The 25,063-nt window shown below is 33.5% G+C and overlaps 2 protein-coding genes across 2 annotated transcripts in view; both read right to left on the bottom strand.

Moving 5' to 3' along the window:
- The window catches only part of LOC122400453 (nuclear receptor coactivator 2-like), a 286,464-nt gene extending 271,823 nt beyond the window's left edge, over positions 1-14,641 (bottom strand). The window contains exons 1-2 of the mRNA XM_043401934.1: positions 13,572-14,641; positions 10,758-11,898 (exon numbers count right to left, since the gene is read on the bottom strand). Coding sequence (XP_043257869.1) covers positions 10,758-10,786 — 29 coding nt within the window. The 5' untranslated portion in view covers positions 10,787-11,898; positions 13,572-14,641. The remainder of the gene's footprint in view (positions 1-10,757; positions 11,899-13,571) is intronic.
- A 2,274-nt stretch (positions 14,642-16,915) lies between these two features.
- On the bottom strand, positions 16,916-22,751 carry LOC122400473. The gene is made up of 5 exons (XM_043401964.1): positions 22,556-22,751; positions 21,806-21,900; positions 20,749-20,967; positions 18,562-18,810; positions 16,916-18,046 (listed from the first exon to the last, which is right to left on the bottom strand). The coding sequence occupies exons 2-5, from the start codon at positions 21,885-21,887 to the stop codon at positions 17,943-17,945; spliced, it is 654 nt and encodes a 217-aa protein (XP_043257899.1). The 5' UTR covers positions 21,888-21,900; positions 22,556-22,751; the 3' UTR covers positions 16,916-17,942.
- Positions 22,752-25,063: the final 2,312 nt, after the last annotated feature.

Raw genomic sequence — 25,063 nt, 5'->3', positions numbered from 1 at the left:
CCCTACGTACCATTGAGAAAACGATATTTTTGGACTTCATTTAATAATATAAATGGTCATCTATATTTTAATCATTAAAAATAAACGCGTGGAGCTTGAATATCGTAAAAAAACATCCGCTAAATACACATATGATATTTCCTCATCTGAAATTAATATGAAAGAATGATATGCAAAATTTAACAAGATAAATTCGACTTGCTCAACGAGTTTAAATATAGATATTTAAAGTAGATTCTTACGACAGTCATCGATAATGTTAAAAATTATTTAGTACGTCTTAAATAAGAATCGTACGGTGCTGAATAAGAAAATTAATATTTTGCCAATAACCATACGAAGAAGAAGATTTCAAGTTTAGATCCACGTGACAAAAACTGAGCATTAAACTTGACACGCTATAATCTGCATGCCCGAAACTCAATATAAAAAATGAAAGAAAAAAGATCTCGCGCGCAACTATTGTATCGAATTTCGTACCGAAAACTGGCGCAAAATACAATGCTTAACAAGTCGGTATTGATGTCCGCCTCCAACGAAAACAAAACAAACTTCCGGATGGAGGACGTTTTAGCGATACAATTCGATCAAAAGCGCGACCAAGTGTATGCAGAATTACGCGTGGCGATTTCTGTCGTGGCTCCGACCATTCTAGATTTTTCCATACGATATTACTATTTTCAGAAACGAGGAAGATTAGAAATTTAGATCGCCGTGTACGTTGGCCCTCGATCCTAAAGTCCTAAATCCATCTTAAATGATTCATATCCAACGCGCATATACCATCTCTAATTTTAGATTAAATGATTTAGCTTAAAAAGCCCGTTCCTTCGGATACTTCTGACCCCAGAAATAAATTGTCCACGTTGTATTGTTACTTGTAATTCATTAGTTTTCACCCTTTAACACGTCGTGTCACGAGATAAATTTTCTATGCTTTTTACATGCCTTTGAGGCGTTCTAGGTTATCATCAACATTCAAACTACTATTGAAAAATTTATTTATTATTTGACATCTTCAAGTTATATTCTGTTCCGTTCTTTTTCGTGTTGTTTTAAAATCTTTAAGTCCGCTCAACTTCGCACCTTCTCGACAAGTGATGTCAATGTCTCGTCAGTACATATCAAAATACATATGAAAGGTAAATCAAATAACGCCACTTTCGTAAAAAATAAATACATAATTTTGAGCTGTTATTAACAAACAGATTGCACTGTGTTTACAAATGTATAATTTCTTATTTAACGAACTTTCGATTTCGTATACAGGGTGTTCGGCCACCCATGGGAAAAATTTTAATAGGAGATTCTAGAGGCCAAAATAAGGCGAAAATTAAGAATATCAATTTGTTGATTGAGGTTTCGTTAAAAAATTATTAAAAAATTAAATTAAAAAATTTCAAATCATGCTGAAAAAATTATTTTTGGCTGCAGGGGTCGATTACAATGTTTTTTGGTGAATAGATCTACCTCTGAAATCCAACCCACTTTCGAAAAAAAAATTCTTTACCGAAAATCTAATGTGAGGCCCAGAAATGCTTCCCTAAAATTTTATCCGAATCTTTAAAATGTCATAATTCCTGAACGGATTGGAGGATTTTAATTTTTCCAAATGCAAACAACGCGGATTTTAGTGGAGAATATGTAGAAATTCTAACGATATTGTAAAAGTTATTCCTTGACTCCGCAAAATGAGAAAAACCCTCTAAAACTGGTCCAATTTTCAAACGGCCATAACTCCTACAATAGTAAAGGTATGTCACCTAAATTTTTTTCTGAAGCAGATCCCATGGGTATCTACAAAAGAATATTAGACAACTTTTCTGTAGAGCGTCACACAAATTTATCAAAAATGTAAAACAGTGCAGTGAAAAATACAGTGCCTAAATTTTTCGGCGAAAAAAAAAAATTTCAAATCGTTCTGGAAAAATTATTTCCGATTGTGGGGGTCAATTACAATCATTTTTTATCATTAGACATACCCTCGAATTCCTACCCACTTTCGAGAAAAAAATTCGTGAATGTATGAAATGTTTCGACAAAATTAAAAAATTTCAAATCGTTGTGGAAAAATTATTTTCGGTTGCGGGGATCAATTACAATAATTTTTGTTGGCCGAACACCCTGTATATGTCGAATACCTCCCCCTCCAAATTAATCTGCTATAACCGAGGTTTTAATGTAGATACATTATTACACGATATTTCTTTGTCCATACGTTTCGTTATCTTAAATCATTCAACTGGCGTATTCTCCGATCGTCTAAAGAAAAAAAAAATCGCGTATGTACTATATGTATAGGAAGCTTTGTATTTCTGAGAAAAATTTTCAGTTATGAATTATTTACAATTCAGTCTTCCGCGCAGTTGATACGCTTCGTCCGACAGTGAAAAATACCAGATTTTCTTACGAACGCGTACGTCTATAAAAAAAACATGGTCTTCGGATGTCTACGTTCCGTGTTATAAAGCGACCAATTATATTCAAGCGATTATCTGAAATTAATCTTGTTATAAATTCGACGGAGGATCGTTTAAATTATTTGAACGAGACGTAAATGCATGCGTAATTGTTTTTAATACGTAAAGAAATGCGCAGCGTCAATATTGCGCATGACAAGATTAATGCGATTACTCGCTCAGGTAACAGTGACACGGTGTGAACTGCCCTTGAGTGGCTACAACATTGGCAACGTCGCAATTCCGTGTCACACTCAGCCGACAACAGCGACGATTTGAGAGTTTTCCACGTGAAGAAACTCGCATAATCTCGTAACTCCAGCATACACTCTATGGTATACCGTGTACCCCTGTATCCAGGTACGAATAAGCCGACTTTACGACCAATTAAAGTAGCAATTTCAATGAAACCAACTAAAGGAAAAATGAAAACACGAAGACGAGTGTACTTTCTACGGTGAAGTTGAATCGATGAATGTTTTCGTTTTACGACAGCTTGAACTAGAAATTCCTCGCGATGATTTTATTTAAATTATTTTCAAATTGATTGACGCATTTATGGTACGATTAAAGCAAATAACTTAACTCGATAATGATAGATATGATTAGATGCGAATTTAGATAATAAAACGTTAAAACGCAGACACCTGTTCACAAGTCAATTTGAGAATCTTTGTTAAAAAGTGTTTCTTTTCTATAATCTTGTAAATCATTTATACCAATTGTTCTCAAATGCTTTAGATAATGCTGGGAAACGCTATTATGAAGCATAACATTTGAAACAATTATCGTGTCCGAGTATTTTTGTGATAAACTGAAATTTAAATTCTAAATTTCTCACAACAGATAATCGATAGTCGATCGGTCCAAAATTCCATTTATTTAAGGACAAAATCAAATGTTTAATTTACATAGACGAAATTGGAATATATATATGCTTACGATAACTATAATCAAAAAATATCCCCAAGGCTCGCATAATTCTTTTAATGCAAAGCACACGGTAAATTTGGATCCAGAAGGACTCCAAGAAACAGACAGGCACTGTTCGTGATAACGGTGCGTTCTAAATACCGGCCACAGGTTTCGAAGACGAAATTACGTAAAAATATTCGAAAGTACTGAAGTAGTCGAGGTCGCCGGTGCCTTCACAGGTCTAAATTAATTGGTATCATATTATCCGAGAAAACGGTACCTGCCATTTATACAGATTACACGTAGTGTAAAATGTCTTTTTTTCCCCCTGAGAATAATTACTAATTCATTATGCCTTATGCAACAAATGATTGCGTGTACTAATGATGCGTTGTGTAAGTTTACGCATAATAAATATATACAGGATGCATAACGGTATATTTTACACCGTGCTATTTTTGCCGTGTGCTTAGAAATACGTGCGTTGCCGGGTCTCTCGATCCGTGTTTAAATTGTTAAACGTTACCTTTTAAGGTACAAACAAAAATACTGCTGAACGAACAGTCGCAAAACATATTTAAAGACACTTTTGTATTATACGACGCTCGAACTTTTCTTTCGAGGTAATCGATACATCGATAAGAATCCGCGTCTCGGACGATCGAAGTCGAAACGTTGGAATCGAAACGAAACAAAGGAATTACATCATCAACGTAACAAGACGATGAGGATATATCTCGTCCCGTTTTCTTGCCAGAGAAAAAAATAATTCGACGCGTCCGACCAAAAATTAAAGCGATCCATTTTCGCGAATGGAAACGCGGTCAGAGCGTGAGTCAGGCAAGGAAAGAAAGCCAAGGCAATACTATTTTTCCCGTAAAGACGGGGACGGATGGTCGATGGATCGGATACACAAGCAGGCGAACAAACGAACGAACGAACGAACGAGTTGTTAGTCGGTCGAGAAGCCGGCCGGCTCCACAGGAATAATTTGGCAACGTCGCATCGCGCACCGGAGGATCTATATCCCCGAGCTGGCGCGACGCGACGCGGTGCAGTTTGGCGTACTTCGGCGTAGCTCGGCCAGGTTCGGTTCGGACCTCGGTTACGCTCGGCAACAACCACGTGACTTGATTCACGCTATTCGCTATTCGGCAGACATCGAGCCAATTTCGCTTGCTTTTTTCTCTCTCCTCGACCTTTTTGCACTTCCTCCGAGGTCTCTCGGTTGCTCGCTATCACTTCTTTGTATCTAGGAATCTAAGCTTATCGATCGTGACCTCGATCGATTCCTACACCGAAGCACTAGCCGTTTCCGCGTTCCTTCGCCGTTCGCTCAAGAATTACAACACCCCGAGAAACGCACGAACGATGGTCGTGACACGCGTGGCTACGAAACAACGACGCGATTCTTTATATTCCTCCGATTAGGTCTGTCAATAATATAAAGTGTCCCCTGAGAATACAAAGCTGACTTTGATTTTTTATAATAAAAGAAACGATTCGTAGCCGATCGAAAAACTGATATTATTTAAAATATCTCGTCGTCAAAAATCACAGAACCGAGAGTCTAGGACGTTTCTAACACTTTCTCCGCTTTCCACTTTAGCTATTCGTTTAAGCACAGCAAAATAACTGTGACTCGATAACGTGACATGGTCGTATAAAAACTGTTATTGTAAATGCAATAGTTTTCGTCCCCCGTGTCGCCTAGCAAGCTATTGTGTAATCTAGTTTTTACAGTGAATAATTAGACGCGAATTGTCCGGCGTTCCTGACCTCTGCGTTAGTTCAAGGGTCACCCGAACTTTTAAAATATTCAAATAGTCCTAGCCCTGCTCTGATTCTCTCCGCAGTCCCGGCGCTGATGGACGGCGCAGATTTAATTACTCGGCCCGTCCACGTAGAGCGGTAATGCCCCGCGATGGATGGATACACCGTCGTCGCCCGATGATGAATCAGTTATATAGCCGTGTTGCACGGGTCCGCACACCCACGCCGCGCCGAGCCAAGTTTCTATTTCGCTACATGTGCCTCGCACGCGACTCTCACCGCGATTGGCTCGCCCCGGTGGACGACGTGCCGCGCTCGTCCGCGTTCTATCTTATGTTTCGCGTGCCTCTACAATTTCCTCGGCGACGACCTGTGGATACGTCTTGTTTTTCGATACGCGTATTGCATCTCGTTTAATATCAGAGAATTGATACGTCGGAGACACGCGAGAGAGGTAGCCGACTGTGTCGTTTATCCTTCGTTCGGCGAGCCTGAAAGCGAGTCAAGGAATTCGCTACGGAGGCTGTTATTTTCAAATGTACTGTTCCACGTAGCCGTGCAAAGTCTCTAAGGTCTTATTTACGAGCTAATAAAACATATCTTCTGGAGGGGGGATTACGAGCCACGTAAAACCGTATTACCTAAATGCATCACTATCCAACGAGAAAACGGCTTATCTCAAATATTGCAATATACAGAGTGATTTTGAAAACCAGGACATCTAATCGGTCCCAGAATAACTGACGTAAGTCGAGGTAAACATAACGCACACGTGTATGCACAGGTGTATACATTAACATTGTATTTGCAAAATTTTGCAAACGTAAAATGTATTTTTATGCCGACGAGGACCCAAGATTCGAAACGTTCCTAAATATAACTACCAATATATGTTTAATTTATTGATTCGACAGTTAATTAATACACAAATTTAAAATACTACGAGATCTTTCAGGGACCGTATTCCGGTACCGTGAAACGGTAAACACTGCAAGAAACAAGTCGATAACTACTCCGCTTTATTTATTCTATTTTCGTTCCTACCGAGCCTATGAAGCCTGTTCCACATTTTAACGATGCAAAAATTCGTTTCTATGTGCGTCGCGCACAAATCTCGAACGAAGTTGTTTGCAAGAACACGAATACCCAGCAAACTCAATGGAATAAAGGTTACTTGTGCTTATTCATCGAACGGGTTATTCAGAGTTATCGCAATTTCGCGACGGGGAAACGATGAAAGCTTTTTTTCGTCGCGAGTCCCCGATATGAACGCGAACGTACCAAAATCGCGATTCTTTCTAGAATCTAATGAAATAAATTCGACGTCACGTTACGTCAGAACGCGCTGTTTCGTGTCATCTGTTTCGAATTAGTCCATCGGCTGTTACGCAAGTACGTGTACTGCGTATCGGTTGCACGAAACGACAGTACAAAGCAAGGAAATATGTATCATTACGCAACTTTCTTATCAAACGAGTTATCTAATAGTGCCTAAAAATGCTACTATCGTTTTCACACTAAACGATAGCTGTGTTCCGTTGAATCTTAATAATAACGTTAGTTTTATACAGTTACTTGCTTACATGCTGATTCTATGAAAAAAAAATTATTTCCTCGTTTCGTAAAATCAAAAACATTTTGTCAGAATAATTCTTTGTAGCGTTTGGATGACACATATTTAACATATCGAGTTGTACAAGTTTGATGATTTTATAAATAAAAGAATTTGTAATATCGAATTAGCTAATTAATAATTGACTATTACGCAATCTTTCAAAGTAATTTCGACAAAAATTTCAAATACCACAACAGCTTAAAATGTTATTAAATATCAAGCTTCCGAAGATTACAATGGGCTTTCATAATAAAAAGAAATTTACAGTAATTTTGTCTACTCGCCACACGAGCATCTAGAAAATCGTGGGCTGCTGGCGAAAGTGTTAATATTGATAGAGCTACGAAGAACAACTGACAAGCAACGAGATACTTTTAGGCAGCGTACACCTAAATGTGTATGCGGAAGGTGCTTTCGGGATGCGAAGAAGGCATCTCAGGTAGGCGGATCGAGATAGGTTGAGTAGAAACTGGAAGAAGCTGGGCGCAAAAGGTTTCCTTCGGCAAAAGAGAGAGCAGCAGGTGTCGGCACAATTCAACCTTTCAAAGGGAGAGCTCTTAAAATTTTTAACTCAAATATAACGACGGATGATGCGCTGTTCCTTTCTTCTTCTCTCATTTCTCGTGAGAAGATAATTGTGTATTTCTATACACGCGAATGAGGACGTGAAGTTATTTGAAGAATATGCTTATATCATATATATATGTATGTATATCAAATATAAATAATATTTATATATATATTAATTATTTTTATGTTTGTTTTATGCTCGGACAACATTTTCATGCATTCATTTATTTCTTAATTTTTTCTATGTATCGATGCATTCTTCGAATTCTCGTTCTAATAAAAGTATGTCAGTGAATTTTAATACGTGTTAAAATACTTGATTTAAAAAATAGCGACGCAATTACATATGTATTATTTTGTCAAGGTTCGTTACGTTTTAGATAAAAAAATAGATTATATATGTATATAATGGTTATATACATATACAGGGTGTTCGGCCACGCAATGGGAGAAAATTTAATGGGGGATTCTAGAGGCCAAAATAAGACGAAAATCAAGAATACCAATTTGTTGATGGAGGCTTCGTTAGAAAGTTATTAACGTTTAAAGTTCCGCCCGTACTGAATTTTTTTCTCGAAAATGCGCAGGAATTCGGGGGTATGTCTGTTCACCAAAAATTATTGTAATTGACCCCCGCAACCGAAAATAATGTTTCCAGAACGATTTGAAATTCTTTTTTTTCGTTGAGAAATTTAGGCACCTAATTAGATTTTCGGTAAGGAATTTTTTTTCTCGAAAGTGCGTAGGATTTCGGGGGTATGTGTAATGACCAAAAATGATTGTAATTGGCCCCCACAATCGAAAATATTTTTTTTTAAACGATTTGAAATTTCTGAATTTTATTGTTAATAACTTTTTAATGAAACCTCGATCAACAAATTGATATTCTTTATTTTCGTCTTACTTGGGCCTCTAGAATCTCCCATTAAAATTTTTCCCAGAGGTGGCCGAACACCCTGTATACTATAAAAAGTCGAAACGTCGTACTAAATTGATATCTCAGTTTCCTTGAACAATTTTCTTATTTACACAATACGATATTAAACAACACTATATATCAAATAGTTTATACATATAAACTATTTTTTTATCTAAAACGTAACAAACCTTGGCTTGTTATAATAAATAATACATGTGTAATTGCATCGCTATTTTTTAAATCAAGTATTTTAACACGTATTAAAATTTACTGACATAATTTTACTAGAACGAGAATTCGAAGAACGTATCGATACATAGAAAAGATTAAGAAATAAATGAATGCATGAAGACGTTGTCCGAGCATAAAACAAACATAAAAATAAACAACAGAGTTCAGTAAACGATTATCGGAATTTAGATTACGTAAAATCGAACTACCATAAAAGATAAGACAACATAATACGAGCTGCACAACACTAATAATAGAACGTCTCCTTTTTTTCTCTTTCGATTTGCGTCACTTTTATTCACTTTGCACAAGTTTCTTTATGGTAAAATATTATACCCTGAGGATAAATATTGTATGCTAGCGATTTTAAAACCATAAAAAAGAAAGCCCCCCATTAACTTGATAGTACCATGACAAAATTATTACAGGTGATTAATGTGCAGTTTTTGCAGCGATTATTCAACGATTCCTACCATTTAAATTTGAACCAATGATTTATCTTTATTGCTACTCTGATCAATCTTTTAATATGTCGATATTGTATTCTATGAAATTCAAGCTATTATACTTGTTCGCAAAGTCTATGCAATTTAACTGTCTACATATTCTTGAAGAGAACCTGTTTTAATTATCAGGAATAATTATAAAAACAGCAGCATCGAAATTCATTCTAAATATAGTCAAAAGTCATTCAAAACCAATCTCTAGAATATGCTATCTCATGGACATGTAATTTATTTCTTCTGTGAGTATTTGTACAACCTATGAGAAATACATAATAAAAACTGTATTACACAACTCATCGAGCATTACGTGATATACATAGCCGATTCATTGTTATAACGAGTTGTATAATAGAGATTATCTGATTTATACGACGTACAGTAATCTCCGGATAACTGAAACAAAATTAGGTCCATTATCCGGGGAAAGTGCTGTTTTCGTTCTACGAATCGACTTTTTTTATCTCGGATTGAGGTCGAGCCTCGCACAAACCATTTGATGAAGAGAGTGGACCAGAATATAGAGAGAATGAGCGAAATAGAGCAGCGAGGAGTCTCGGATTACCTACAAGATGAGTCATCTACTAATGAAAACTAAAATTTATATAATTTCCATTACATCTTCGTACGTGTCTTCTTGGTCAAAATGTGTCTAAGCACTACCTCGTTTGGAAGATTTTTAATTACACATTGTTCGATCAATTTTTTAGAAACTTTCAAAAAAATAAAAATGGTTCAAAGAAAGCACTGTTTGGGCTCATTTTTATCAGGAAATATTTGGAAATTCGTTAAGTCTGACTATATCGAAATAATAATAATTCACATGGTCTAAATAGATCAATAAACGTAATTTTTGCTCTAATCTGTCAAAAAAATAAAAAATATTCCTTTCGACTATTATCCATTGATACCAAAAAAGAAAACAAATAAATTTAGAATTATTTTTTACTAAATGTACATACCTATATTTATGATTATACCTATTTCACACAAAGTAATATTTCCTCTATTTTGCGTAACAAAACACTTGACACTCAATAAAAATTTTACTTGAAATTGCTCCTCGATCTACCAGATGTCCAAGCACGAATCAAGACGCATAGACCTCAGACCATCCGGAGCACTAAATCCCTTCAGTCCGTCCATTAATTTAAACTGACACATGTAAGAAGCATGTATATCATTTTTATTCTACGGTCGGCTTCTATGTGGACCCTCTGTGACCTCAAGAACCCTCTTGCCCTGTCTCTCAACCCAATCCCACAGATATCATTGTAGGCGCAAGTGAAACATTACGATATATACTTCTGTGAGTGACCTACATTCAACACCAACCACTGTTCGCCCAATGTAATGTATAAAATTTAATTCGACGGACGAGGAAAAATTTGCAACGCGTACCAAAATATACGCATCATCTTGCTAGAAGGAAAAAAGAAAAAAATATTTGAAAAGTCTTTTACATCCTGTTTCAAGGAATAGACAATCGTCTTCGGAAAAACTATTACTTTCTGTTACTCAACTCCATAAATTCTATTTCTATTTTTCCTACACCACTTTGATGGATACTTGAAATTTTATATTTCTAATAACAAATAAAACGTTCTTAAATATGGTATAGTTAGGTCTGCATTACAAACTGGTTATTCTAATATTAAGTCGCCTAAACGAATAAACAATACCATATGTTAAACGAGAGTCAGCCTTCGTTTGATGGAACATTGAACGAGTAAAAAGTAAAAGCGAAAATAAAAAAATAAAGGAGGACATACCCTGCATTTTCAGCGGCAGCAATGGACATGTGCCTCCTCTCATTGAGGATGGCTGCAGAGTCAAATTGCCGGGGGAGATCCGTGGTAATGAGTTAAGAGTCACAGTCGAGCGTTTTCTTTTTACACGATCTATCACCACCACCACTACCCTTCACCACACCCCCGCACCACTAACAATGCGCGGATACCACCACCGACGATGAACGAAACGCACCACTGATATCACCACCGACACTTCCTAAATTCGTCAATTCGCAGGAACTTGTTTCCCCTTGCTCTCGAACGAGCGACAATTTCTTTTACACTTCGATTCAGATCCTACGAGAATCGAGTACCTCGATTCGCGAGTCTGGAAAACGAAACACAGAAAAAAAAAAGTAAAATAAAACGAAACAAAGCACAATATTTCGTTCCACTGTCGTTACTTCTCCCCGTACGTTCGTTCCGTATCGAACCGCGAAACACAAGATCAACGAAGACGAATAGTTTCCTTTCCACGAGCAACGCTCACCGACTGAACATGCGTTCTTAATCGCATCGTCCTATCGTAATTTTTCACTTCGTTCGCCGACATTCGGTCCCTTTGACAATATAGGCGTCACTGTCGCCCGAAAGCACTGTCACGAAAATATCCAAATACACTTTAATCTTGTCTTCTTGGCACTTTGTGTGACGACTCTTCTTATCGACTGAGCGTCGTCACCTTCGTTTCCTCCTCGACGTCGTCGAACACATCGGGTTCACTTTTCGACGTTACTTTCTCACTCACTCGTTCACTCACTCGCGTGCAAGATAAGATATTCGTGTCTCCTTTTTCTTGAACCGTACGCGTAATCTACCGGCGAAGAACAGAAACCTTAAGCGTTCCTGTTTTGTTTTGTTTTTTTTGTGTATTAGTCGTCGTTGTCACTGTTCAGGAACGATCGTTTTTCTACACGCTTTCCAAACGTGGAGTCTCTTATAAATATTCAGCGTCAGGCAATTCTGAAGATACCAAGGAAAAGATGTCTTGCTTGCAAATGTCGAAGAATTGTTATTCCTTTTATGAATCGTTTTGCTGAATCGTACGAGCTTCTTTCGTCCGCTTCGACGAGCTTCTGTTGCGTAGGGTTTTGGTGAGGTCTTCGTAACCTTGTAGATCCTGATAATTAAAAAATAACTATTTAAAAACGTAATTTTTTGTGATGCAATACGATTCGTTAATTAGTAATGTATAATAAATGAAAAGAACATGTTATACGATTCTCATAAATAAAAGGTAATTTTAATTTCCGATGCAATATTTCAATATTCGTACAGTGATAATAATTGTATAAAAACTGATAAAAGATTATTGAATTTTTAATAAAATGTAAATAATTTTTACTAATTTAATAAATAGATAAATTTTATTTAAATTAATAAAAAATTATTAATTTTTATACAATTATAACGATTAATGTAGGAAGTGAAACCGACATAATAAAATTACAATTTGTAAATTTGGTGCCCGTGAAAAAATAATACTACTCGGTTTTTATTAATTCAACGTTTTTCTGTTATTCGAACATTGCGACACCACAGTCGTAAAGAATACAAATGTAACGAACGTGTCAAAAATATAACATTATATATTTTCATCGATTCTTCGACGTATAGGTGTGACCAAGTTCAATATCAAACAGTCCAATGTTCCGTTTCATGAAATTATCGTCACCTATTTATACCGTTCCAGATAGTAAACGGATTATATATTTATTAGTATTAATTTGAAATCTCTCGAAAATAAGGAATATTTATCGAATCTTAGACCGTTTATTGCTGTATCGTAATCTCGCGCATCACATGGCGTCGCACTTGACGCACTACTAATACAATGCTCTGTATACGCGCATGTCCACACCCCATTCTGCTTCCAAACATATGTAGACCGAGGCACGTTTAGGAAAAGTTGATCGATATTGTCGACGACGCTTAAGTACTCTACCCACGGACACTGCTTCCCCGTGGAATTCGAAGACTCGTCAGCCGGACTGACAGCTCAAGATAAACGCGAGAAAATGTATTCGCAAAGGAGTAGAAACGAAATACCCGCGCGATAAAACTGTTTTATCCCTGCTTGTGGTAAAACATATCAATAGAGATTACGAACCCTGTTTCCTTCAACCATAAATCGAAATGCGTCGAAACATTAAACCAAATAACGTCAAAACGATACGTTACGGAATATCCATTTATCATTCGTTTCTATTATTTTCAAGTGTTAAATGTTTCATAAATTTATTCAATAATTAAAGCAAAACGATGGTCGAAATATAGAATTTAGCAATTACTCATATACATAAATAAATAACTGATCGTACTGTTTTTGATAATATTCGCAATGCAAGGGTGACGAGTCTTGGAAGCTTAAAAAACTTTAAAGCACGTTTAAACGAAACAGATTCGTTGAAAGTTTCACTGAAGAAACGACGTAACTGCCGCGTAATTCCAAGTTACCCTTACCAACGATTCTCGATAACATAGAGAGGAAATGTTTCATCTCACTTCGAATAGAAAGCTTGTCGCGGAGCGCAACTGAAAGCGCGAGGAAGTATGCGCGCGCCAGACACGGCGCGTACAGCGAAGCGCGACGAACTTGACTCTCAAAGCAGTGGACCGTCCGACAAGTTAATAAAAACGGAACGCGGAGACCCCACTTTCTTATTATCGCATGAACAACGTATACCCGCAGCAATGTCACACATACGTGTTTCTTGTTTCCAATAAAAGTTCACATAACAGTAACGAGAAAAATGTTGAACGACGAACATAAAAATTATTACATTCACTGACCGGTTCGATTGGGATAAAACTTGTCCATCCATCGGAGTTAGTCCATTCAAGGTTTGCTTGGTCCTTCGTCGATTTCACTGATCATATCACAAAATGTGTAATGATTTTATTATTTAACATCGCCAAGGAAATCCCACTGGTTTCACGTTTGCTTCGTTTTCTTCCACTCTGAAAGTTCACGCAGGTTCCGAGCACAGCTTTCCGTAGAAAAACACAACGGGGCGCCACGAGATGTAGATACTTCTCTCTCGCTCTTTCCTCTTCTTCTTTATCCTATTTCATAGCTTTGTCTTGCACGTGTTGAAAACGCGAAATCCTTAGTAAGCACGGGACACAAAAACACGACGTTCGAGAAAAGTCAATCGTCATATATCTTAAACGAAAAAACGTCGAGGCTCACTGATTCGTCTTTTTCTCTATAATACCTGAGCGCGTAATGTTTTATAAAGCGAAAGGCTCACAAGCGCGTACAGACGTGTGCAAGTGTGAAATGTCCTCCGTGTATACGTCTTACGCCTCACCCCTTTTCTCTAACACCAAGATCGCTATGCGAGAGAACATATATGTTACGTGCATATAATATGTATATTTCTCTTTCTTTCTTATCACTTCGTTTCCGTTCTTTCTCCTCTATCTTTCGCGATCACGCTGTTTCCCTCTTCTTCGAGCTCTATCAGTTTGGCCGTGTGCACGGTCCTATACGTGTCGCACGTAGTATACTGCGCGCAGTCTACGTAGACCATCCGTGTATACAGACATGAGTGGCAGGCGCGCGCGCGCCTATGTTTGCGTTCGTGTGTGCACTTGATTAGCCGTGTGACGTCAGGGCACGGTTACATCGCTCGCGATTGTCACTCAAATCAACGAGTATAATCGCACGGAATCCAAGCGGGAAAGGTGGTCGAAGACACGCGGACGAACCTCGGACCGCGAAACGACGGACGATCCGTCGCGCAACGGCTAAAGGCGGCGGCGAGCCTTCGCGCAAACCAGCCGCGGTATTCGTGAAACGACTGACTCCATGCAACGATTGCAGTCGTACAGAAGACGGAGGGTATTCCGCTAGGTGGCAGCACCGTTTATCGCAAGGGGGCTCCGGCGGCCGTACTGCGCTCCGCGTACCGCAACTCATCGAATAGTATCGAATTTTAACGACAACTGCCGAACCATTCCGGAAACAAACGACTATACACGAACGATTCAATATCAAGTGCACGACCCTCTTCGTTCCGATGAGCACATGGAACGAGACAAACGACGTCGCACATCTATGAGCTTTATTTGTAAATTTATTCCTTTATCAAGAACGCGTACATTCTTTTCTTACCAGTAATAATTTTTACATTTTTCTATACGAAGAGAAATATCGTCTTGTTATAAAGTGTATGTTGTACATAATTATATTATAAAAGTGGTTGTGTCATGGATAACGAACTTCTGTTTTTAAATAAATGAAATTTATGCTGTTCCTTTCTCAAAATTTAAAATTATCTTTCAAATGTTTATAAAATAACAAGAAATCGTAACATGATACGCATGCAAGTGTAATAAGTCAGTACGAAATAAATTATTTAATCAAAATTATTAAAAGTTTGCAAGCAATTGTAACTTATATAAAAACGACTAGCACTTAAACATTACTTTTGTTTACACATATTGTTATCGTATTCATTTTTGTAATATGATTAAAACATTTTTGTATTTAATTCCCCTAACATTTAATAAATTCCAAGACAAAATAACAAAATATAAAAGTATCACCAGTTAAGTGTAATTAAATATTTTTCGTAAGCATGATAAAACAAAATTCCGATTGTTTATAGTACATTCTAAATAACATATTGTAATTAACATAGTAAGAAGGAAAAGAATCAAACAACAGTATTAAACACATCTTTACTATCATTCATCACAATAAGCTTTTAAAATGTTTATTAACTTAAATATATTTCTTCACATATTGATTTTTCATAGAAATGCTAGTAGTTTCTATACATAAATATTACAAAAATATATTTACATGTTTTATTCATAATAATAGCTTCTTTAACTATGTCTAATATCCTCGAGTTTCTTGGATTCATGCACACCTTTATTTTCATACAAACTTTCTTAAAATAAATTGTAGAATTTTGTGTTCCCTTCATTTATTTGTTGTATTGAGAAACAAAAACATAATTTATATATGCAAGGATCATGTCTTAAATTCCTAATTTATGTGGATAAAAATGGTAGGATTCTAAGACAGTTTTTCTTCACCAACTGTTCTATACTTGACTATCACTCAGCAATGTTAAATCCGTACATGGTATCAAAAATTTGCAAACGAAAACTTCGCGTCACAAGTGATATTTTAATAAAAGTTTAATGATATTAACGTAAATTTGTATGGTGACTTTATACAGAGCAGTAACGTGTTCAGAACGGTGCCAGTATATTCATTGACGCATCGTTTTCCAACAACATTTTGCATATTTCATAATATCCGTTTCCAATCGCATAATGTAAGGCTGTATATCCGGTAAAATCCTCGACCCTGCTTAAAATACCTTTCTTTAACAATATTTTTACACGGCCCAATTCGTTATATTATACTGAAAATTAAATAATTGTTTTAAATAATCACTAATATATTTAAAAAATTTAATATTAATTACGAGTAATTATTTACCTACATACCATATATATCACGTTCAAACTCCACATCTATAAGAGAACACTTCTATAAGATTGAGATCACTACATAAACTGCAGCATAAATTATGATCATTATGAATATGATTGTGCTCCATTTTTATTGTATGCATAGTTATGAACATCTGAATAAATCTTACCTGTTTAGTGTTTCACCGAAAAAAGTTGAAAATACTAACCTAAAAACTGTTTATTAATAACATACAAATATTTAATAGTCACGAACAAATTGTGAAAAATATTCTTAAATTGTAGTATGTCATATATTTGTTAACCAAAATTCATTGACAATATGCAAAAAGTGTAGTTTACAACTTTACAATTTATAAGAATATTGAAATCACCTATAAAAATAACACCATTACACGAAGTCGGCCTTTCTATATAAATAAAATTATAACTTTACCTATAATCGTATTTATCATCGCATCTTTACTTATTGGAAATAAGTACTAAACGGTTCGAAAGTCTCTGAAAAACGGTTCAAAGAATTGCGATGAAATGTAGAACATATCTTTGAAGTAGATCAACTTAAAATATCAGGTATATAACACCGAAAATTTTTTCGCAGTAAAAGAATTTGTGACATAATTTGTTGAAAATTAAATTTATGACAAACTGTCGACAAAAACGATTTCTACGTGGGCGGAATTGCAAGTAATAGTATTATGTTTTCGTTATTTTATAATAAAGACACTTTAATTAATCACTACAGTTTGTTTCACATCGACAAGCGTAATATTGCGTTAACAAATACTGCCTTATTGTTCTATACATTAATTTAATAAATGCTATTCACAATACAAATTCTTTCATCATATTGCATAAGGTTAACAGTAGCTTTTGATTCCGCATATTTTATATCAATATAATAATATAACATATACATACTTGAAAACGAATAATAGGAAAGAATACAATTTGATCACAAAAAACATCTGCATATAAAATACTTTAAAATTATTTCAGCAGAAGACATACAGATTAATATATTGCACAAAATGTTTGCAAACCTTGATTCTGCATAAATGAAAAAAAAATTGAACAAAGCTGAAAATTATTATTTTTGTTGTGTATGTAACATTTTATAATTTTACGCGCATATCTATACCTATACCCGGTCAATAATTGCTTTTCAGGCAATTTTACATATCGGATAAATTAACAGCTGTAACAAAATATTTTAATCTGAGAATATGTAGAAAATTTTGTAAATTGTACCCGCACAGTCTATCATTGACCCAATTTTTGTTATTAATAGCTATTTAAATTGGAAACAATCTAACACATTCTTTTTTAATTAGTATTAAAATCACAAAAAATGGACATGATTATTGTAGTAGTAGTATAAAACAATACAAAATAACTACAGTATATTGTTAATTATGTTTTTACGAATTTACGAAAAATTGGTAAAAATTATTCTTGTACATCTATTTATATAAATTCGTCCAATAAAAGGCACATATCCCTAAAGGAAGTTAGAAAGTATCGATTGAAACTTGGTAACGAAAAGGAACACACTCATTATATATCCGTGTGTTCTATGTATGCATTTTTGGTATATCGTAAAATAATTTAATACTTCGTTCGAAATGAACAATCGCAATTGCATACTTTAAATATGAAAATGCGCATCTGACTGTCAAATATTAATCCCGAGAACAATTGTTAATTTTATAGTTCCCTTTGCAGCGTCCAGAGTATCTCGGCCTCTCCCGTACTACAGATAACTCGATACCCTAACTCTGCCAGGGCGTTAATGATGCAAAAAGGTGGACCTGAAATCAATTTTGCTTTATAAATTAAGAGTCCTTTATTTCTTTTCACAAACACGATACCACTATGCTAAATTTCGATCAGATACTTGGATACAAGAAATATATAATTATACAGAATGTGTTATATTCTCAATACTTAATATTTGCAACATGCGATTTTCCATTCTCGAAATAATCTTAAACGATATAACGAACATAATAAATGTGACAAACAAAGAATTATAAATAATAAATATAATTTTATAAATGTACAGCTGTTATTTCTGTTAATAACTCAATTTATCATATCATATCAAAATATCATATCATTTGTGAATATGATACTATCACATGATAATTAAACTCTACTGAATAACACCTTCATTTAATGACAATATACAAAATTTCTTAAGTCACACTATAAGTAACACATTAAATAATTCATATTAATTTAACTTATGTGCAGAAAAACATTTAGTAATTAAATTACGTTAATCTTATAAAAAATATGTATATAAAAAATTATCGATGTTAACCTTTGATCATAACGCCGTTAACCACATCTGTGCCAGAGTTTGGAAAGCGCTTGGAGAGGGCTAAAATTTCGTCTGAATTTAAACCGAAGACGACACAATCAGTCGCAAAAGGAGAGGCTTTTACGCCAACGTAATAATAATTCTCGTCATTCATTGTATTGGCTAATTTTCCGGTTACGGCATTCCCTGATTGCGACATTTTCGAACTAAAACGGTTGTTACACTTTTCGTCGTTGTCGTTGTCTTTTACTGTTGAAAGAAAAACATTACATTTTCAACATTGTCGCAGAAAATGTGAACTAATTTCGTAACGTCCAATACATTATATGTATTAAATAATTTTGTTATTCTTGTGAAAACAATTAGTTAATATTACTAGCAAAAATTATTTTGGAACAATTTTAAAACATTTTGATTTTCAAATTTAAAGAGCTATCGTATTTATATAAATAAAAGAATTAGAATTAATTATAGAAATTTACATATTTATAGATTATACATGAGGAAAGATGTTATTCTGTATGTATGTTGCTTGCATGGGAGTGTGCTAAATCACAGAAATAAATACTTAGTAAACTGTTAATTAGAACATTTTTTACCTAAATTAATTACTTAAAGTCAACATCAGAAATCCACTAGACAAATATAAAAATAAATGTAATCTTACACTATAAAAACAGCAAACTTTATTGCATGTGTACGGCCATTAGAACATTCTCCTTTCACTCACATGTTTCAATACAATTAAACATTATTTTCCAGTTCTTATATAGAAACTTTCAATAAAAAATTGTAGATAAAGGCACTTTTTTTATATACATAGAAAGTAACTCATTCAAGACAAAGTAGACAATATATTTTTATACATTCTGTAATCATCTATTTGCTCATTTTCTTAGAATTAGATATTGTTTTTTCTTTTTAAAGAATATGTTTCTGTCCTTCAGAGATGTAAGAGTATTGTTCATTATCAGTAGATAAAAATCGTTATTTACAAATGGTTATACTATGTGTGAAACTGTCCTTGTTCTACTTTGTTCGATCAGTTGTCTTTATTCTTCTTCTTTAAGTTGCATCATACAAATTTCATATGCTCGATGTACTTCAATCTGAACTTTATGTTTTTCACATACTCATTCTAATTCTACAGGTCTTTTTAAGGCATGTTTTTCTAATAACTGATTTTGACATATTTTACTCTGCAAACAGTCATATGTTTGCACGTAAGACGTTAATCATTGCAATATTTTTCTTGGATAATTTCTTTCTAACTTGTATGAAATGTTCAAATGCTTAAAAATTATATCACCTTAGATGTATAATCTAATTTGATTTAACTATTATCTAAGAACAAAAATAAGTTTACAATTTAAATTCTTTTCAAATTACCAGGTACAATAGATCCAGAATCATTCTGTTTTGTTTGCCAATTCTGATTGGCTGAGCTTATATCTGTATTATTCTTTTTACTAAAGCAAGTTTTATAGGAATATCACGTTGAACGAATGATGTGCTTCACTAATAGATAAAATAATCGTTAATTATTACAAAGCATCTAATATCATATCTGATATCGAATTGAAACGCCAACTAATACAACGCACATAACCTACGTAAAACACACACGTATTTGTTGGCATTTCAATGAGAAAAATATAAAAATAATGAACATTTAAGAACTTTGCTACGGTTTATTATATTTTATAAGATATATTAAAATGATTTATAAATTATAACTCAATGGTAGTTTAACTAAACAATCTGCTCGAAGTTATAAAAAATACTTGTTTCACATGAAATATCAAAGTTATAATCTAATCAACGTCCTATAAGTAGAAAACTACAGGAAGGTATGTAAACGTATAAACAAGTTGATAAAAGAATCATTCGTACAAATTTTTCAATAAAATCAGTATCATTTTGCTTTAGGTAAATATAAAAAAAAAGTATTGTAATGTTTCATTTTTTACACATACATTTAATAACACTCTTTCCCCTTGTTTAGAATTTAAATATCATAGCATATTGTTGTTTTACGAATTTATGAAATTCACAATTTTCAAGTATAAAATACAAATAATAAATCTAAGAATTTTTTTTAACAAGAATCAAATATTGTTTATTCAATGTATAATGTTTTTTATCATAAAATGAAAACAATAATGACCGATAGTATCTACATTATACCTGCCTTAATAACAGGTTCAGGTTCAGCAAAATCTTTTCTCATAGTCCACATGTATTCATTATAGTCTTGTTTAATACTGGTACTTGAGGATGCAACAACTTTATAACCAAGAACTTCTAAAGCAGTTAATATTACGCAAGGATGTTGCAAGTATACTATTGTCAAGTCATCACAGTATCCCCCAGAAGCAAAACGAGTCAGTTGCGCTATATCTGTTGCTATAATACAATTGATTAAAGTTATTCAATTTCAACATTTCATTTTAACCAGTACAAAAACCAATATAATAACCAAAATTATAAAATGTTTCAATGTCTTGAATGTAAAATATATTCGATTTCATTTTGTGTCCAATACGATGAATGCTATTTTTGATGCCACCAAAATGTTAATAATGTATTATATAACAAAAAACTATAAACTACAGATAATACATATGTAATACTATAATTTATTTAAACAATATATACAATTATAATTTATTGAATCAATCAATTTAAAACAAAAGAAATTCCCAATTTAAAAGAATCAATACAATTTGTATATTATAAATTTCTGTGCTATATTTTCAAGTTCTATTACTTATAATTATATGTAAAATTATCTGAAGACTTTTATCTCCAAATACTTTGTATGATATAATTAAGAACATAATTTGTTAATTATTTATCAAATTATAAATTGTAAATAATATGAATAACAATAAATCATTTTTGTGTTATATTTTTCATTATTTATTTAACTTCTCTTACTCTCAAATAACTATATTTTTTAATTCAGTTATACAAGGTATACTAAGTAATTATAACAGAAAGTATGGTTACACATTGTACCTAAAGAATAAATCTGGCTATAATAAATTATTTACTATTACATTGAAATGATATAAAAATAATACTGCATAAATATGTATATAAATTCATATTAAACATTTAATAATAAGTCATTTGAATTAGTGCAACATGCTGCACATTGTATAAAATTATTTAAGCCACTATTATGTTAATAAAACAGAAATAAATAATGGAGAAAGCACAAACTTCTAAAAAACTATACCTTTAAGACCCGATACTAAAACCCTCCATGGAATTGTATGACCATATGATGCAAGATTACCACGTACCAAAATGTATGGCATCTGTAATAATGGTCTAAAACAAATTTAATTATATACATATTTGGGGTATATTTATGCTTACAGATTTAATTCTGCTTATATTAAACATAATACTACATTATAGTACGTATAAATACACTGACATGTATTTAATGTTTATTTATATCTATAAGTATAATTCAAATAGATTACACTTTAAATATATACAAAAATATTAATATAACATTAAAGCAAATGACTAAACCATAATGTAACATTTTTTTATATTTTACGAATTTTTGAAATCATATTGATACTTTAAAAAAAGTTGGCAAAAGAAAAGTATACAGAAGTTTATTGAAAATCTTAAACATTAAAGCACTTAATACTGGCTATCAAAGAAGTTCTATTTTCTATGCAGATCTACTATTACAAAGAGAACAATTATACCACATACACGCATATAAAATCATACACTATAGTTTTTTTATTAATACAAAGCAATTTTAATTGCATTTCATTCCCAATAAATATCACAAATGTTCAATGTTTATACCTCTAACTTATAAATCCCTAAGCAATTATAAAACATAGCGAAAAGTTTAACAAAATCATTTAATTCTTGTATAGATAAAAAATATTATTCATTGATATCTTGTTTTAAAATTAATTAATGTCATTAACCTTAATTAAATTATGTATTAACTTACCTGATAACATGTAGGGAATTCCAATTCCTTGATACAATTTTTAACCAAAAACTTTATTATATTTTAACACCGATTATTAAAAATATACTATTACATCAAATACCGTGGGGGATTCTTGATTTACAAGAAACTTTATACGCAACTATTTCAAAGCTGAATCTCAATCACAAAAGAATAGGTGTAAGTACTACGTACAACAGTGTTACTAGACGACTGAAACGGCAGACCGGTGCCCAGAGGAAACTGCCCCTCCACTAACACACACTAATGCATAGCCAACGCAATGTGTGTGAGCTTCGACGCTTCGACGCTTCGCAGCTTCGGAGATTCGAGAAAGGAGGCAAATGTGAATATTTCCTTCTCGCTCTTGAAACAGCTGAAACCCGATTTGCGTCAACCCGTATACGATTTCGAACCCCGACTTCTCAGGCATTTTTATTTTCCGACAGTATACAATGCATGTTATTTTGAGGTAAAAATGGACCAGTTCGCGAAATGCCTTCAGACATGTTAATATTATTCACTTCGATTACACGTAATTATGATTCACAAAGTCGCATTTCTTACGTATAGAGTGCGTACGCGAAACGACGAACATTTCTATTCGATTATCGATCGAAGAACTTCTGTATTTGTAACAAAAATATTGCGGATCTGTCGACACTCCCATTTCGTAGCACTCACCGTATCTAAATTACACGTTTTGGAATAGATATATCTTTTATAAACAATAGTTTAATGATTACTTAGGTATCGTTTACACCACCGATTCAGTACAAGGTTGTGTTCTAACGAATCGAAATACTGATCACATAAAAAATCAATAGTATTGCAGTGCACTGTCTATTTAAGGACAATGACCGAGAATCATATTTAACCCGATCATCAATGTCAGTAACGTCAGCAAATTTACGAATTTTGCTTCTGATGCGATATCGACAGAAGTTTTGATCAAAACTTATTTACACATTGTGCTGTCTTATGGTTTTAATGCCAAGATACTTTTACATTACACAAATTAGTTATAAACCATATGATACATCGAGGCTTGATCTTCAAAATTAGGATCTGGAAAGCAAATGCGAAAAGTTCTCATCGTTCACAATTTTAAATGAAATTATACAATTAATGCAAATTATATGCAACTTCAACTAGACAAAGAAACGCGAATAATTCGTACTTCGCAACTCATATATGTTTACACACGACTACAGGCTGTTTTCAACATTAATTCAGTGAATAGTTTCGTAACTGACCGCCATCCATGAGAAGAGGACGCTAAAATCACCTCTCAATTTTTAGGTCGGTATGACAGTCAGTTTGGTCCACGAATGTCAGTAATATGTAAAGTCTATTTATATAGCCCGTTTATGGAATTATAATTGAATTTACAAATCGTCAATTATTTTAAACAAAATTACATTTATACAATTATTTAAAAACTTGTAGGTACACATAGGTCGGAAAATAAAAATGCCTGACAAGTCGAGACTCGAAATCTTGTACCGGTTGACGCAAATCAGAATTCAGCTGTTTTAAGAGTGAGAAGGAAAGACGCACATTCATCTTCTTTCTCCAGTCTCCGAAGCTGTCCGAAGCACCAGAGTTCACGTACACGTGGTTATGCATTGTGTGTGTAAGTAGTGGGGCAGTTTCCTCTGAGCACCGGTCTGCTATGTGGTAACACTGATATACAATATACCATCCACATAAAAGTTACGAAACTGCGTAAATCCTAAACCAGGGCTGGGCACGACTATCTGCGAATATCGGCGAGTAAGGACGAGCAAGTGTGTATGACGTCACAGAAAAGCATGGACTGACAATCGTCAGCATTTATTTCAGTGTCAAACATCCTTTTCATATCTATAATCTATTTAACTCTAACATATTACGTAATTTTTCAGTATAATTACTTTATTATAGACAAAGCAAGTAACTGCCTATAGTAACTAAAGCATTCACATGTAAATTCTTTTAATTTCTGAATTTGAATATGCCTATGGCACATTTGTATGAAATTGTAATATTCTCCTATAGCCACAAACTATTCAAGAAACGTAATTATGTGCAATAATGTTAACGTATATTTTATTAAAAAGAAACAATATCAAAATAGTTTCATTTAAATGAAATTCATATTATAATTCATAATAACATAGTTATTTTATATTTTGTTATTTCATTTAATTAACATTAAAATACATACGAATATAAAGTTACAAACAATTACGTCTATAAATATAATCTGTTGAATTAAAATTTTATACTAAGCTAAAATAATGATTTTGTGTTGCGTACATGCTTTTTATTAAATTATTTTTCCATAAAAGAGCAAAAAAATTGGTCGCTATCACACGTTGGAGTGTATACATCTCACGGTGTGATGATTGTATTGTACATGATATTTAGACATCACTACATGATTTTATAAAATATTTTATAACAATGTTGCATCTAATAATGAAAATATCAAATGACGTGAATGGTGAATTCAAAGTGGAGTGT

The sequence above is a fragment of the Colletes gigas genome, unplaced genomic scaffold (assembly GCF_013123115.1).
Source record: "Colletes gigas isolate AHSC1104 unplaced genomic scaffold, ASM1312311v1 Colletes_gigas_Sc00018, whole genome shotgun sequence".
Taxonomy (NCBI): domain Eukaryota; kingdom Metazoa; phylum Arthropoda; class Insecta; order Hymenoptera; family Colletidae; genus Colletes; species Colletes gigas.
This window is presented reverse-complemented; position numbering and strand designations above follow the sequence as displayed.

What these genes read in the sequence shown, in the direction of transcription:
- LOC122400473 (XM_043401964.1), bottom strand. Translation starts at nt 21,887, where the DNA reads ATGCCATACATTTTGGTACGTGGTAATCTTGCATCATATGGTCATACA. An exon ending in TGAACCTGTTATTAAGGCAG is followed by an intron (nt 18,811 to 20,748) that starts GTATAATGTAGA and finishes TTCTTTCAACAG; the next exon opens with TAAAAGACAACGACAACGAC. An exon ending in TAACGGCGTTATGATCAAAG is followed by an intron (nt 18,047 to 18,561) that starts GTTAACATCGAT and finishes AATTGATTTCAG; the next exon opens with GTCCACCTTTTTGCATCATT.